The sequence below is a fragment of the Mesoplodon densirostris genome, chromosome 16 (assembly GCF_025265405.1).
Source record: "Mesoplodon densirostris isolate mMesDen1 chromosome 16, mMesDen1 primary haplotype, whole genome shotgun sequence".
Taxonomy (NCBI): domain Eukaryota; kingdom Metazoa; phylum Chordata; class Mammalia; order Artiodactyla; family Ziphiidae; genus Mesoplodon; species Mesoplodon densirostris.
In genome coordinates, this window is record NC_082676.1 from 63,161,703 (window position 1) to 63,177,983 (window position 16,281).

General features: G+C 46.5%; 1 protein-coding gene across 2 annotated transcripts in view; it reads right to left on the bottom strand.

Annotated features, from left to right (window-relative positions):
* Positions 1-16,281, bottom strand: part of UBN1 (ubinuclein 1) — a 37,569-nt gene that overhangs the window by 5,253 nt on the left and 16,035 nt on the right. For both annotated transcript variants that reach the window (XM_060077972.1, XM_060077971.1), the window contains exons 8-15: positions 13,829-13,899; positions 12,286-12,415; positions 11,991-12,109; positions 11,724-11,852; positions 11,395-11,538; positions 3,017-3,067; positions 2,876-2,918; positions 526-1,749 (exon numbers count right to left, since the gene is read on the bottom strand). In XM_060077972.1, the coding sequence (XP_059933955.1) occupies positions 526-1,749; positions 2,876-2,918; positions 3,017-3,067; positions 11,395-11,538; positions 11,724-11,852; positions 11,991-12,109; positions 12,286-12,415; positions 13,829-13,899 (1,911 nt within the window). The remainder of the gene's footprint in view (positions 1-525; positions 1,750-2,875; positions 2,919-3,016; positions 3,068-11,394; positions 11,539-11,723; positions 11,853-11,990; positions 12,110-12,285; positions 12,416-13,828; positions 13,900-16,281) is intronic.

Sequence of the window (16,281 nt, forward strand, 5' to 3'; positions counted from 1 at the left end):
CCCAACCTGCATCCAAACTTCTTGTAATCACCTACAGGCAAACCTCATAAACCACTGGACTCTGTCAAATCGCCTTTGTCTGACCTAGAGTCTTTCCAAACCCAATCAAAGGATCATTCTTAGAAGGTACTGATCTTCCTAGGGCATGAGTATCTCCACATAACTAATGATCTGAGAGACAGTATGCATTTCATTTACTTGCTTGGAGAGATGGACAGGCAGGAGGCTATGAAAGGAAAGCTTTCTAGCTCATTCCATGCCATCCAGATCCATAGCCTCCCTGCAAACATGATGCTGACCAGTCCTTTCCCTCCACTCATCCTCCCAAGGAGAAGTTTCAGGCTCTCCTGGGAGTCCTGCCACCAGAAAAGTAGAAACCTGGAAACATGAAGTCCGGTCCTCCTTCCAATTTCCGGGCTCTGTTCCTACCTGACCTTCAGCATCAGATCTCACTCTCTGACCAGAGCAAGGCCAGCGGCCCTGCCCACAAGGCGCACGAGGGGAGGGCTGCTTCAAGATACTCACTGGCAAGGAGGTAGACGATGTCACGCTGCTCACCGCACTGGGCTTCAGGGAGGAGGTCAGTAACTTGGCCACTCCCTGGGTCCCCCCACTAGAATCTCCATTTGGACCACCTGGAGGGGCCACCAGGGTCAACTTCTGGGAAATAGGTGGTTTTTTCACTGCAGAGCCCGGGATGGGTCGGCTGGCGGACTGTCCTGTGGAGGGAGGCTGCACAGCAGGGAGCAGGTTCCCAGAAACAGAGCTCTGGACTGGTGCTCCTCCAGAGGAAGAGCTGCCAGAAGAAACCCCATGCTTGGAGATAGAGCCAGCAAAGGGACTGTTCTTATAAGACGGCCCTGAAGAGCTGGCTGAGTGCTGTTTTGCTGGATGGCTCAGGGCAGTGGAGGAGGAGGCTGGGGTCTTATGAGAGCTGCTGCTGGAGGCTGGTGTGCCTCCTGAAGACACTGGCGTGGAAGGATGGAAGCTCTGGCTTTTGGTAGCTGTCTTGACGAGCTGGAGGAGGGAACGGTGACACTGAGGGGAGGCAGGCTTTGGGCCCTGAAGCTTACTGACAAACGGAGCTGGGGGTGTGAAGCTCTTCTGCTGTTGAGTGCCTGCATGAAAGACTTTGACCTGGGGGCTGGGCACAGGAGCTCCTGCCTGGGGTGCGTGAGACGTCCGTGGCAAACTGTGGTGCTTTGCTTTGGACTGCTGCACTTCTGGCAGGCCCTTGCTGAGGGTAGCCTGACAGGACAGTTCTTTGTAGCCAGAACTCTCTGGTTTTTTCTCCTGAGAGGACTGCCCCAGTGCCAGAGCCTGTTCAGCCAGAAAATTGAGGGGTGACTGCAGAGAGCTAGAGGGTGGTGGGGCAGAAGAAGGGCTGGGCTTCGGAAAGTTCCTTTTTTCTTCCGTACATAAAACACCTGCGACTTTCTCTGCAGGCACTTTTGAGGGCGCAGGCAGTGTGAACTCAGAGCTCCCGCTGGCTCTGCTGTTCAGTGCAGCCAGTTCCTTGGACACAGCCTCCAACGAGGAGGCCGAATTACGGATCAAGTCTCCATCCAACGAGTCCTCCACGTTGATAGGAGCAGGATTAGCAAGGCTGCCAGATGCCTGGGACGAGAGCTCCCTATTTGCAGCCCCAATGCTCAGGCCTCCTCCCAGGTGTTCTGAAGGCAAAGCAAGGGGGCTGCCCATCTGGCCTGATGGGACAGAAACCTTTTTATCAGGCTTAGTCGATGATTCCTAAAGGAAAGCAGAAAGGCCGATATTTACAAATGTCCGAAGATGCCAACACTGGCCCTGCTGACAGGACATATGCATGAGAATACAAGACAAAGCAGCGGGCTTTCCTGTGTGATCACAAAGCCAGGGAAGAAAGGAGCAGGTGCCAGTCATGCGTGAACTTGGAAATGCCGAAACCCCGCCACCCTCTGCCCATGCCTGGGGCTGGGGCTGGGCTGACCCAGGCACGCACACACACCTCCACAGGGAAACTCTTCGCTGTTTCTGAAAAACTACAAGACTCGAGCAAAGAGATGTTCTCCCTATTGGCCCTCACACTACCTCAGTGCTCCTAGCCACAAGCAGAAAGTGACATGGGGCAGGGGAACTGCCTTAGTTTTCTTTCCCTCCTTGGTTTCCCCAGCACCTGTCTCCTCTGTGGGCTCAGGAATGGGGTCTGTCCTGTCACTCCCGCCTCCCGAGCACTTGGTGCAGTGAGTCTTAAGGATGTGGGAGGAGCTCAACAGACTCTTAGGAATAACTGATCTGCATGCTTGTTCCCTCGGACTGTTCAGGTATGGTGAAGTGCACTGAAGTGCACTACAAAGCCTCAGGAACTGGCAAGAATTTTGGTGAAATGGCAATTTTTACTACATTGAGATCTCTGCCACATCAAAGTCATCTCACAGTCTCTAGTTTCCAACCGTCGCACTCCCCTCCGCATCTGCTAGTCAACTGGACAAAGCCTCCCGCCCTGCCCGGTGCAGATCCAGGCTCACCTGCTCTTCACTAGGATGGTGCTCTTCCATAAGAGATTAGGACAATTCACACTGTGACACTTCCACATTTGCAAGGGCTCATCACTCCTCAGAGGGCTGTCAGGAGGACCTCACTTGACCCCGCAACGACCCCAGGAACTGGCCAGGTGGGTGCTGTTTCCTAGAACGGGGGCTGAAGGGCACTAGTGGCCCGACTCAGGTTTCTGCCCTGCCGACCCCAGGCCACTCCTGTGGGCCAGGCTGCCTCTTGGTACAACTTAATCCCAAAGAGCTACCCCCACAAGACCAGCAAAGTTCAATGAGCAGCCAGGAGCATGGCTGCAGAGAGATGAGAAAAGATGACACATGACCTGGGCAGGCTGACTCACCTTCACCTTCATTTTGGAAGAGGCCATTACTTTCTTCTTGGCCCTGTTCAAAGGAATAAACACAGGAAAGGTTCAGAGGAGATCCACGAAGGAGACAAAAATGCCAGTAGTCCTGACAAGTGAAAACACTGAGACACTCACAGGATTGATGTCAGGTGCCCGTGGCCTCGTCTGCTCTCCTTAAACAGAGTCCTGGAACAAACAGAGAACACTGGGAAGTCTGCACAAGCCCCCTGAAAGCAGATTCTGCTTCCAGAGCCTTGTCACCTCCCTGGTACTCAGTGGCTGTCACTCACTAAATGTCAGTGGGCTGGTGAGAGGGCCTTAGTAGCTGCACTGGCCACCTGAAAGCCAAGGAGCTAGAATTCAACAAAACAAGCTATGGGTCTGCCCCCAAACCTCTCACAGTGATTTTTCACTGAAGTCAGGAGCACTTTCCTTACTGCCTATTCTCATCCCTCTCCAAAAGTAAAAATGTGAAGTGATCCATGGCATTATCTTTTCCCAGAGAAACAACAAAAATTTCTTTATGCCCTCCCCTATGTACCTTCAGGAGTCCAATCTATAAGTGACAAGAGCAATTCTATTTAAAGGGACACTGAGACAAGAAAAGGCTCACTAGCTCCAAGGGGAGGGTCCTGGGAACACGGCTGAGTAGGAAGCACCATGAATGGTCTGCCCACCTGGACAACACTACACTGGCAGAATCCATCTGACAGAACTATTCTATAACTCTAGAGACTGTTCAAGGCTTACAACTTCCAGGAGAAGACCTAGATGAGTAAACTGTGGTTAATTTCAGGTCTCAACACAGTAGCAGCTGCCCAACCCCCACCCAGCGGGCTGTGCAGGTGTTCCTGGAGCAGCTTGCACACAGCTTGTGGAAACAAGCGTGGGCAAAAAGGACCCTGGTCTCCAAAGATGAGGGATCTGTGCTCTGATGGCTGATCACTGCTTCTGATCACAGAGGTGGGAGGTGCACACAGCTGTTGTTGTTGCACCTCAGGCTGAAGTGACTGCCAGGGGATTTAAAGGGCTGGCACCACCTTTTAACCTCCTTCTTTTTCTGATCTTCCCCTTTCTGGTGTCAGACATTAAAGAAAAAAAAAAAAAAAAAAAACTACCTACACGGGAAAAATTAGAAAGTGACTGTGCGTACCAGCAAAAAGCTCAGAAATGACCTAAGAGTAACACATTAAGTTCACACATCAGGCTGATCCTCAACACAGCGACAGCCTACAACAACAACAACAACAACAACCAATAAGCAAAAACAGTATATAAAAAAAAGCAATCCCTGTGGAAGTGGGAGAATCTGATTTCCAGAGTTACCCCAATATTAGATTCAAATGCCTGGTGTTCAACAAAAAATCACAAGGCACACAAACAAACAGGAAATATGGCCTGTTCAAAGGAAAAAAACCAAATCAACAGAAACTGTCCCTGAAAAAGACCAAATGGCAGCACGGAGCAACTAAGCCTGTGTGCCACAACTGCTGAGCCTGCGCTCTAGAGCCCGTGAGCCACACTACAGAGCCTGCGTGCTGCAACTACTGAAGCCCACGCACCTAGAGCCCATGCTCTGCAACAAGAAAAGCCCCAGCAATGAGAAGCCCGCACACTGCAATGAAGAGTAGCCCCCACTCGCCACAACTAGAGAAAGCCCTCACGCAGCAACGATGACCCAATGCAGCCAAAAATAAATAAATAAAATTAATTAATTAAAAAAAAGACCAAATGGCAGATACACTAGACAAAAACAACTGTCTTAAAGATGCTCAAAGAACTAAAGGAAGATGTGGAGAAAGTCAAGAAAATAACATGTGAACAAAATGGAAATATCCATAAAGAGATGGGAAACCTGAAAAGAAACCAAAAAGAAATTCTGGAGCTGAAAAGTACAGCAACTGAAGTGAAAAATTCAGGAGAGGGGACTTCCCTGGTGGTCCAGTGGTAAAGAATCCACCTTCCAATGCAGAGGATGCAGGTTTGATCCCTGATTGGGGAACTAAGATCCCACATGCCACGGGGCAACTAAGGCCATGTGCCACAACTAATGAGCATGCAAGCCACAACTAGAGAGCCCGCGTGCCACAACTACAGAGCCCACGCACTCTGGAGCCTGTGCACCACAAATAGAGAGCCTGTGTACTGCAACTACTGAGCCTGCTCGCCACAACTAGAGAGAAGCCCATGGTGCATCAAAGATCCCGTGTACCGTAAAGAAGATCCCACGTGCTGCAACTAAGACCCAATGCAGCCAAAAATAAAATAAATAAAACAAATAAATATTAAAAAAAAAAAATTCAGGGCTTCCCTGGTGGCGCAGTGGTTAAGAAATCGCCTACCAATGCAAGGTACACAGGTTCGAGCCCTGGTCCGGGAAGATCCCACATGCCACAGAGCAACTAAGCCCATGCACCACAACTACTGAGCCTGCACTCTAGAGCCCGTGAGCCACAACTACTGAGCCTGCACTCTAGAGCCTGTGAGCCACAACTACTGAGCCCACGTGCCTAGAGCCTGTGCTCTGCAACAAGAGGAGCCACTGCAGTAAGAAGCCTGCACGCGGCAACAAAAGAGTAGCCCCCGCTCACCACAACTAGAGGAAGCCTGCGCAAAGCAACGAAGACCCAACGCAGCCAAAAATTAATTAATTAATTAATTAATTAACCAAAGAAAATTCAGTAGAGGGATTCAAAGGCAGTTTTGAGCAGGCAGAAAAAAGAAACAGTGAACGTGAAACAGGACAATGAAGATTATCGAGTTTGAGGAACAGAAAGAAAAGACTGAAGAAAAGTGAACAGAGTCAAGGGAACAGTGGGACAGCATCAAGCAGACAAGCACACACCAGCACAGCGTGGACGTCCCAGGAGGAGGACAGAGAAAGGGGCACAGAGAATAGTGAAGAAATAATGGCTGAAAACTTTCCAAATGTGAAAACAAACCATGTAAGTGTAAATACATGAATATAAACAACCAAGAAGCTTAAAGAACTCCAAGTAAGATGAACTCAAAGAGACCCAAACCAAAACACATGATAATCAAACTTTCAAAAGCCAGAGGCAAAGAGAGAGTATTGAAAGCACCCAGATATTATTGAATCATCACACACAAGGGATCCTCAACAAGATTATCAGCAGATTTCTCATCAGAAACTCTGAAGACCAGAAGACAGTGGGCTGATATATTCAAAGTACTAAAAGAAAAATACTGTCAACCAAGAATCCTATATCTGACAAAACTGACCTTCAAGAGTGGGGGAGATAAAATCAACTATTCTTCAATTAAAAAAAAAAGTGGGGGACAAATTGAGACATTCCCAGATAGATAAAAGCTGAAGGAGTTCATGATCAAAAACTTACCCTGTAGGGCTTCCCTGGTGGCGCAGTGGTTAAGAATCTGCCTGCCAATGCAGGGGACAGGGGTTTGAGCCCTGGGCCGGAAAGATCCCACATGCCATGGAGCAACTATGCCTGTGCACCACAACTACTGAGCCTGCGCTCTAGAGCCTGCAAGCCACAACTACTGAGCCCGTGCACCACATCTATTGAAGCCCACGCACCTAGAGCCCGTGCTCCGCAACAAGAGAAGCAACCGCAGTCAGGAGCCCGCACACCACAAGGAAGAATAGCCCCCGCTCACCACAACTCAAGAAAGCCCACGTACAGCAACGAAGACCCAACACAGCCAAAAGTAAAAATAAATAAAATAAATAAATTTATTTAAAAAAAAAACTTACCCTGTAAGAAATGCTCAAGGGTCCTAATAAAGGTGAAATGAAAGGACACCAGACAGCACCTCAAAGCTACATGCACAAATAAAAATCTCAAAAAGGTGAATACATGACCATTGGAAAGCTAGCGTTATATAACAACAATGGTTTGTAACCACACTTTTTGTTTTCTACATCATTTAAGAGACTAATACATTTAAAGAAAAAAAATTAGTTTAAGGGACTTCCCTGGTGGTACAGTGGTTAAGAACCTACCTTCCAGTGGAGGGGACGCAGGTTCGATCCCTGGTGGGGGAACTAAGGTCCCACATGTCACAGGGCAACTAAGCTAGCGCACTGCAACTACTGAGCCCGTGCGCCTCAACTAGACAGCCCGCGTGCCAGAAACTACAGAGCCCATGTGCTCTGGAGCCTACATGCCAGAACTAGAGAGAAGCCCACACGCCACAACTAGAGAGACGCCCTTGTGCCGCAACAAAGAGCCTTCGCGCCACAACGAAAGATCCCGCATGCCACGAGGATCCCGTGTGCCACAACCAAGACCCAACGCAGCCGATAAATTTTAAAAATATATTTTGAAATGAGTTTAAAAGCTATTATTACTGTAACTTTGGTTTGTAACTCCACGTCTTGTCTTCTACAAAACTTAGGAGGCATTTAAAAAACTATTAGTTTATGTTTTGGGGCACACTATGTACTTTTGTGACAGCAGCAGAGCTGTTAAGGGGGCAGAGTTTTTGTGTGTTGATCAACTTACAGAAGTAAGTTCCTTCTTACCAGTAATTACTTTAAATGTAAATGATTCAACACTCCAATCAAAAGACAGGGACTGGCAGAAAAGATAAACCACATGATCTAACTATATGCTATCTAAAAGAGCCAAAGACCTGGGACTTCCCTGGTGGCGCAGTGGTTAAAAATCCGCCTGCCAACGCAGGGAACACAGGTTCGATCCCTAGTCAGGAAAGATCCCACATGCCATGGAGTGACTAAGCCCGTGTGCCACAACTACTGAGCCTGCACTCTAGAGCCTGGGAGTCACAACTACTGAGCCCGCGTGCCCTAGAGCCCACGTGCCACAACTACTGAGCCCACACGCCGCAACTACTGAAGCCCACACACTCTAGGGCCCGTGTGCCGCAACGAATAAGCCTGCATGCCGCAACTACTAAGCCCTCATGCTGCAACTACTGAAGCCCACGCACCTCACAAGAGAAGCCACTGCAGTGAGAAGCCTGCACACTGCAACCAAGAGTAGCCCCTGCTCACCACAACTAGAGAAAGCCTATGTGCAGCAATGAAGACCCAACGCAGCCAAAAAAAAAAAAAAAGAGCCAAAGACCTGAGATCCAAAGACAAGAACAGATTAAAAGTAAAAGGATGGGGCTTCCCTGGTGGTGCAGTGGTTGAGAGTCCGCCTGCTGATGCAGGGGACACGGGTTCATGCCCCGGTCTAGGAAGATCCCACATGCCGCAGAGCAGCTGGGCCCGTGAGCCATGGCCGCTGAGCCTGCGCGTCCGGAGCCTGTGCTCCGCAACGGGAGAGGCCACAACAGTGAGAGGCCCGCATACCACAAAAAAAAAAAAAAGTAAAAGGATGGAAAAAGATACTCCATGCAAATAATAACCAAGAGAGCAGAGGTGGCTATCTTAATATCAGACAAAGTAGACTTTAAATCAAGAAAGGTTACAAAAGATAAAGAAGAATATTATATATTAATAAAAAGTTCAATACAGCAAGAAGATATAACAATTATAAACATTCATGCACCTGACAGACCATTAAAATACAATATATGAAGCAAAAACTGACGGGAACTGAAGGGAGAAATGAACAGTTCTACAATAAAAGCTGGACAGATACAGACAGATACAAAACATTCTACCCAACAACAGATACAGACAGATACAGAACATTCTACCCAACAACAACAGCACACACATTCTCATGCACATGGGACATTTCCCAGCATAAACCATATGTGAGGCCACAAATGAACTCTCAGTAGATTTTAAAAGACAGCTATCCACAGGGAAATCAGCTCGGTGTTTTGTGACCACCTAGAGGGGTGGGATAGGGAGGGTGGGAAGGAGACACAAGAGGGAGAGGACATGGGGATATGTGTATACATACAGCTGATTCACTTTGTTATACAGCAGACACTAACACAACATTGTAAAGCAATTATACTCCAATAAAGATGCTTAAAAATTATAAAAAAATAAATAAAAGATAGCTATCATAAAAAGTATCTTCTCTGTCCACAATGGGATGAAGTTAGAAATCAATAACAAAAGGAAAACTGGAAAACTAACAAAATTGTGAGAAAAAAAACAAATGGCAGATACACTAGACAAAAACAACTTTTAAGAACACACTTTTAAACAATCAATGGATCAAAGAAGAAATCACAAGGAAAATTAGAAAATACTTAAAAGACAAATGAAAATGAGAACATAACATACTAAAGGCTATGGGACAAAGTGAAAAGTGGTGATAAGGGGAAATTTAGGGACTTCCCTGGTGGCACAGTGGTTAAGAATCCACCTGCCAATGCAGGGGACACAGGTTCAAGCCCTGGTCCAGGAAGATCCCATATGCCACGGAGCAACTAAGCCTGTGTGCCACAACTACTGAGCCCGCATGCCACAACTACTGAAGCCCGCACACCTAGAGCCTGTGCTCCGCAACAAGAGAAGCCACCGCAATGAGAAGCCCATGCACTGCAATGAAGAGTAGCCCCTGCTCACCACAATTAGAGAAAAAGCCCATGCGCAGCAACGAAGACCCAATGCAGCCAAAAATTAATTAATTAATTTTTAAAAAAAAAGAAACAAGAAAGGTCTCAAATCAACAACCTAACTTACAACTTAAGGAAGTGGAAAAAGTAGAACTAAACCTAAAGCTAGCAGAATGAAGGATATAATAAAGATTAAAGCAGAAATAAGCAAAATAGAGAATAAACATAGGTCTATTCAGATTTGCTATTTCTTTGTGATTTAGTCTTGGTAAGTAAGTTTTGTGTTTCTAGGAACTTGTCCATTTCATCTAGGTTGAAAGACACTATCCACAGAGTAAAAATGCAACCCACAGAACAGAGAAATATTTGGTAATTATGTATCTGATAAGGGATTAATATCCAGAATATTAAAAAAAATCCAGAATATATAGTGAACTCCTAAAACTCAACAACAAAAAAACAAGCAAACCAATTAGAAAATGGGCAAAGGACTTGAATAGACATTTCTCCAAAGAAGATATACAAATGTCCAGTAAGTACATGAAAAGATGCTCAACATCACTAATCATTAGCAAAGTGCAAACTGAAACTACAAGAGACCACCTCATACCCATTAGGATGGTTACTACGAGAAAAAAGTGTTGGTGAGGATGTGGAGAAATTGGAACCCTGTGCACTGGTGGTGGGAATGTAAAAAGATAACAGCTGCTATGAAAAACATTATGGTGAGGCCTCAAAAAATTAAACACAACATCACCATATGATCCAGTAATTCCAGTTCTGGGTATATATGTAAAAGAACAGAAAGCAGGGTCTTGAAAAGATATTTGTATGCCCACGTTCATAGCAGCATTATTCACAATAGCTTAAATGTGGAAGCAACACAAGTACTATAAACAGATGAATGGATAAGCAAAGCGTATACATACAGTAGAACATTATTCAGCTTTAAAAAGGAAGAACAGGGCCTCCCTGGTGGCGCAGTGGTTAAGAGTCCGCCTGCCGATGCAGGGGATACGGGTTCGTGCCCCGGTCTGGGAGGATCCCATATGCCGCGGAGCGGCTGGGCCCGTGAGCCATGGCCGCTGGGCCTGCGCATCCGGAGCCTGTGCTCCGCAACGGGAGAGGCCACAACAGTGAGAGGCCCGCATACAGCAAAAAGAAAGAAAAAAAAAAAAAAAAGGAAGAACATTCTGACACATGCTGTAACATGGATGAACTCTGAGGACGTTATGCTAAGTGGAGTAAGCCAGACACAAAGACAAACACTTTGTATAATTCCACTTATATGAGGTACTTAAAGTAGTCAAAATCATAGAAACAGAAGAATGGTGGCTGCCAGTGTCTATGAGGAGAGGGAAATGTGGAGTTAAGTGTTTAATGGGTAGAGTTTCAGTTTTACAAGATGAAAAAAGTGATGGAGATGATGGTGGTGATGGTTGCATACCAATGTGAGTGTATTTAATACCACTGAACTGTGCATTTAAAGATGCTAAACTTACATTAAGTGTATTTTAACTCCAAAAAAAAAAATTTTTTTTTCTAAAGAACACTAGTTCCAGGTAACTTTCTCTGTGTATTGCAGACATAGTCCATTCGTGGGAAGCTATATAACACAAAGTAGCCTGTGAGGAAAGTCTGGCACTTAACTCTAAGAAGTAGTCATCCCTGCCAGTTGCAAATAAGAATTCTGTTCAGAACATTAAAATGTTCCGAACACGAATCTGTCTCTCAACTTCTAGTAGGAGCCATTATCTCAGGAAAAGGGCAGATTGAAGTAGGATGAGCATACAGCCAACTTTGAACTGAAGTGGGATAAAGAATGACAAAGACAAAACCCCACAGATAACTTCACTCTTCTAAGGGAGATGGAGAAGCCCCCAGTCACTCAAGTGAAATCAGAGTCGAGTCCACTAGCCGGTGACTCTCTGAGGGTGGGGCTCTGGGGCCTGGTGCAAAAGAATCACTCAGACATCTCTTTACCGCAAGAACGCTCCACCCTATGGTCACACTGACCACACTGGCTGCTCGCGGGCCCTCACCTGGCCTGCATCCAGCCTTTGGGCCAGAGAGGTTTGACCTCAGCATCCAGAAACGCCTTCACGTAGTCCTCCCAGGATTGGGCCTTGTTTCTCTCCAGGTCATAGCTCTCCAGTTTGATCTTCACCACCTGACAGAGTAGCTCCCTGAAGAGTGGGCAGAAGTCAGAAACCTTTAAACTACCCCAGATGTTTCTTCAAGGTTTCAATCATGTGCTTTCAGCAGCCCTGATTAAAGTAAATGATTCTAACCTTCATTAGAAATACGGGAACATGCTCAGACACTGGCCCCACAAACCCTCCACTGAGGCAAGGTCCCAGTTTGGGCACACCTGATTTCATCATTCCACTGGAATTTCTTCCGGGGTCCCATTATCCTCCTGCCCCCCTTTTCTTCATCTTCTTCCTCATCAGAACAAACCCGTTCTCTCTGCTCCTTGTCTTTCTCCTCTTCCAGCATCCTAGGAGGTGGAAAGAATTAGGCAGGACTCTAAGGTCACTGCAGAACTGCTTCCTTCTGCCCACCATCTCCCCCCACCCCCCAGGACTTCTAAGAAAAGGAGGTCAGAATGCTGAAGGGAGTGATGGGACACACTTACTTAGCGACCTTGGCTTGCGTGTGTGCCTGGCATTCATCCTGGTACTTGGCCATCTGTTCTGGCATTGCCCTGCCAATGGCTTCCTTAAGTTTCTGGATAGGCTCCTTCAGACGTCCCCCCTGCGGAGAGCAGGACATATCATAAGTCTGGTTTATGCATCACTTCTTACACTGAGCACACACTACAGGAATAATCGCACGGAGGCAGCGCAGCAGCAGATGTGGCATCTATGAAGACTCCATCACCCACTCCGCTGCGCCCCGAAGCCAAGGGGCTCCACTGCAAAGTCACCCACCTGTTCACAGAGGTGAAGTTTTCGTGCGCGCTTGACCAAGGTGTCTTTGCTGCAGGGCAGGAAGGAAGCAAGGTAGGCATATACCCCGGAACGGGTCTGGCTGCTCAGCTCCCGGGTCTGCGCCTCTATGCTGAAGAACAGAGCAGAGTTACTCACCGCAGCTCCTTTCGTCTGCAGGAGCCAAGAGCGGGCCAAGCCTGATCTCGCCTGTCACAGTGTAACAGAGCAGCCAGCACAACAGACCTCCAGCAGTCACCAGACCCAATAAACTTGGCTAGGTAGAGTGGGTCAAGGCTCTCAGGTCAAAGACAGGACCAAGTCAAAGGTGTCAAGAAAACAGAGCCCAAAAGAACAAGATCTGAATTTCTGAGTTTCATAAACAAAGAAAACATAAATGCTTTCAAACTGGAAGGTAACTGAGTTACTTGGGGTCGACAGGAAATACTTTCCAGCAGATTTTCCTTTTTTTTCCATTTCCAAGTTCTGTCCCTGACTAAGTGGTCAGGGAAATCCTCATCCCTCCAGCGTCCCCATCTAGATGAGCAGAACACAGTCCGTCTTCAACCCCTTGAGTTCTCTGTATCTGGCAATGCTCCAGGAAACAAACCCCTCATCTGTGCTGTCTCAGGTGCTCCCTGACCCAAGTGACCAGTCTCCATCCTGGCCAGGCAAGGTCCTTTGCTAGAATATTCCCTAGTCTTCACAACTGTTCTTATATGTGCAAAATCCTCAGCTGTTGAGCAATAAGCTTCCTCTGCTACATGATGCAACCAGGAGAGAAGGTAGCAAAGCTGGCGGGCCAGGTACAAAGAATCTGGTTTGGATTTATACACGTGGAGGTTTTGTTTTTGGTTTTGTTTTTTTTTTTTTTTTGCTTTTTAATCCAATTCATACAGTGTGATGTCTCAGAGGTTTGGGTGTTTGTTAGACGGGCTACGGGATGATGAGCACTGGCCTTGGGAGCAAAGGTGAGAATAAGAGGAGAATAACCAGGTAGGTATGCTGAGGAGTGCCCCAGGAGGGCAGAGCCTTGCCTGCGCCAAGCTGTCTCTTACTCTTCCCAGAGATGGGCAAGCAACGCCTTCCCTCTCATCTCACGCTTAGCACAAAATCCTCTTCCAGCACGCCATGACTGTTACGTACAGTGTTCTAATAATGTCTGCTGCCTAAGATTAGTACGGTCTACCATTTCCTAGAGACAAACATTTGATGTCCCTGACCCCTGACCTTTTTTATTTTTGTATTTATGTATGTATGTATGTATTTATTTTTTGGTCTTGCTTAGCAGTATGCGGGATTTTAGTTCCCCAACCAGGGATCGAACCCATGCCCTCTGCAGTAGAAGCTCAGAGCCCTAATCACTGGACTGCCAGGGACTTCCCCCCTGACCTTTTTTAAAAGAATAACAATAAATAAAAACCAATTTTTAAAAATCTCATCAGTGCTTTCCTATCCCATTCATAGTTGAATCGTACTCCCAATTTCCCCCAGCCTGCTGAACCCAGGCATGGTAACAGCAGATACAAAGAAACAAGATACTCACTCTAAGAGGATGCCATTAATATCCTGGGTGAAGAACTTCTGTCTGCTCTCTCCCTCAGCAGCTCTGGCAGCCTGGTTCACAGTAGACAGTAACATCAGTTAGTGCACTTTCCCCGCAAGGCCCTCACACTCACCCACAGGCCTACAGAACACCTGATGATAAAATCCTCACCATGCCCTTCCCTACTCAGCCCTAAAAATCCTCACCATGCCCTTCCCTACTCAGCCCTAATCCCAGATTAAGTTCACCTAGGATCTCTGTATGCTCCAGAAGTGGTACATCCAGCTCTTTTCACATGCTGCTGAAGCATCTATGGACTGTCCCTTCTTCCCAGGACTTGAAACAACAGTCACATAAAAGAAAATCAGTCAGGGGAATCATGAAGCATCTGATTCAGCCAGCAAGCTAACTCCTGTGCCCAGCACTCTATCATCTAAACTGTGAGCTAGAATCTCCATACATCTACAGTACAAAACAATCAAGAACTTTAATAAACCTGCAGTATTTGAAGGTCTTTAGCAAACAAAATAGTAATAATAGCAACAATAATAATATGCTGCTTTAGCATTTAAGAACTATAATTCTTTGAAAATTCATAATCTAATTAGGGTATATCATGAACTCTATTACTCAGACCACTGGAATGACTAACATACCTGACTACCCACTAACACAAGATAGAGCAGGTTGCTATACAGTGTTTTGCTTCCCATGAGTACACAGTTAATAACGCCCTGGATGGCAAGCCTGGAGACTCCTGAAGCAACCACAGTGTGCAACCAGGGCACCGAATGCACAAGTGAGGAAAGCAAACTGCAAAAGCCTGAACCAGTGGTTCTCTATTTGGCTGCACACTAGAAGTACCTGGCAGCTTTCCCCACCCTAGACCCATCACATCAGAATCTCTGGGGAATAATGTATTCCTTAAAAGAGACCTAAGCATCAGTACTTTTTAAAAAGTAACTCTGGTGACTAGCATGCAGAGGATCGAGAACCACTGATCTAAACTCAAGAGTTGCTGGTCCAAAGTCTTTAAGCAAGATAAAATTTCAGGCTTGATATATAACAATGAGGGCAAACAACGACAATAAGGTGATGGTCTTAAATGAAATGATCAATCCTGATCAACCCTCTGAAACATCTACCTTCCTCTGGCCCCACTGGCCTTCCTCTCACTGCATCCTCTGGGTCCTCTCCTGACCTCTTGACTGCATCCTGTCCCCTCCACTAGCTCCTTAGCTGCAGATGGGCTCCCAGGTTCTATCTAGAACCCTCTTCACCTGATAATGTCTCCCCCTCAGCTTCAAAATAACATAAACACACACACGTCTCAAATCTAAACCTACTCTATACACTTTTTTCTAAGCTCTGGACCAGAATCTTAAATTACTTCTATGAATGAATGACCCTCTGGTATACAAACTTGACTTGTCCAAAACCTAACCTACTAGTTTCTGCTCTTCCTCCTCCTGTGTCCCTACTTCTAAATAACAGCACTCCACCCTTCTTAAATCCTTCCACTCTTCTTTAGAACCCTTTGGCAGCCCTTCCCAAGCCTAGAATCAAACCCAAGCTCCTCCACCTGGCATTTAGGGTCCTTTAGGTTCTGGCCCCAGCCATCCACTCCAGCCCCTCCCACCACATACCAGGAGTCTTCATTAACCAACAACTTGCCCATCCTCAGCCCTGTGCCCTGGCTTACTCTAAGGCCTTCTCTCCCATGAGGCTGGCCAAGCCTGCTGCCTCCAGTCCGATTCCTATGTACCCCTAAGAGCTCCTCTTTCACTTCCTCAAGTCTGGCTGTTCACCTGACCACCTAGTTGGCCATCCAAACATGACAGAGTTTATTTCATCCTGCTCTGTCCCACAGCCCGTTGTTTACATGGCTACCAGTCCATCTGTATAACAAGCTCATGGAGAAGGAGAACTGAATCTTACTCATCAATATATTTCCCACAGCTGCCTATCACATAATAGCTACTTAGTAAATGTCAGCTGAGTGGATGAATGAACAAACAAATGAACAGATTATCACTGAAAGAATGAAAACTCGAGGAAGAAAAGCTTAGTACCAAACAAAACTTGCAGAGGATATGCAAAACTCAAGCATGGCCAGAGGAGAGCGCAGAGGTCTGAGATAGCAGGTGGAAAGGGAAGAAAGAAAGGGCATCACTGTAACCCATTCACTTGCCATTTCTTATACTGTCAGAGGTTTCGGAATCCACTGTGGCACCTTTAATGTACTGGGATTATGACTTCAGTTTGAGAGAAAACAAAACTGAGTCATTCTGTTGCTTTAGCTTATACACTGCTAGTTATAAGATGCAGAAGCACCTTCACGTTAATTCAGCCTAATTAACATGTATTTCAAATGCCTGGTTGTCAGACCCATCAACAGCTCAGGTTTCCAATCAATTTTTTTTTTTTTGGCCGCACTGTCTGGCTTGTGGGAT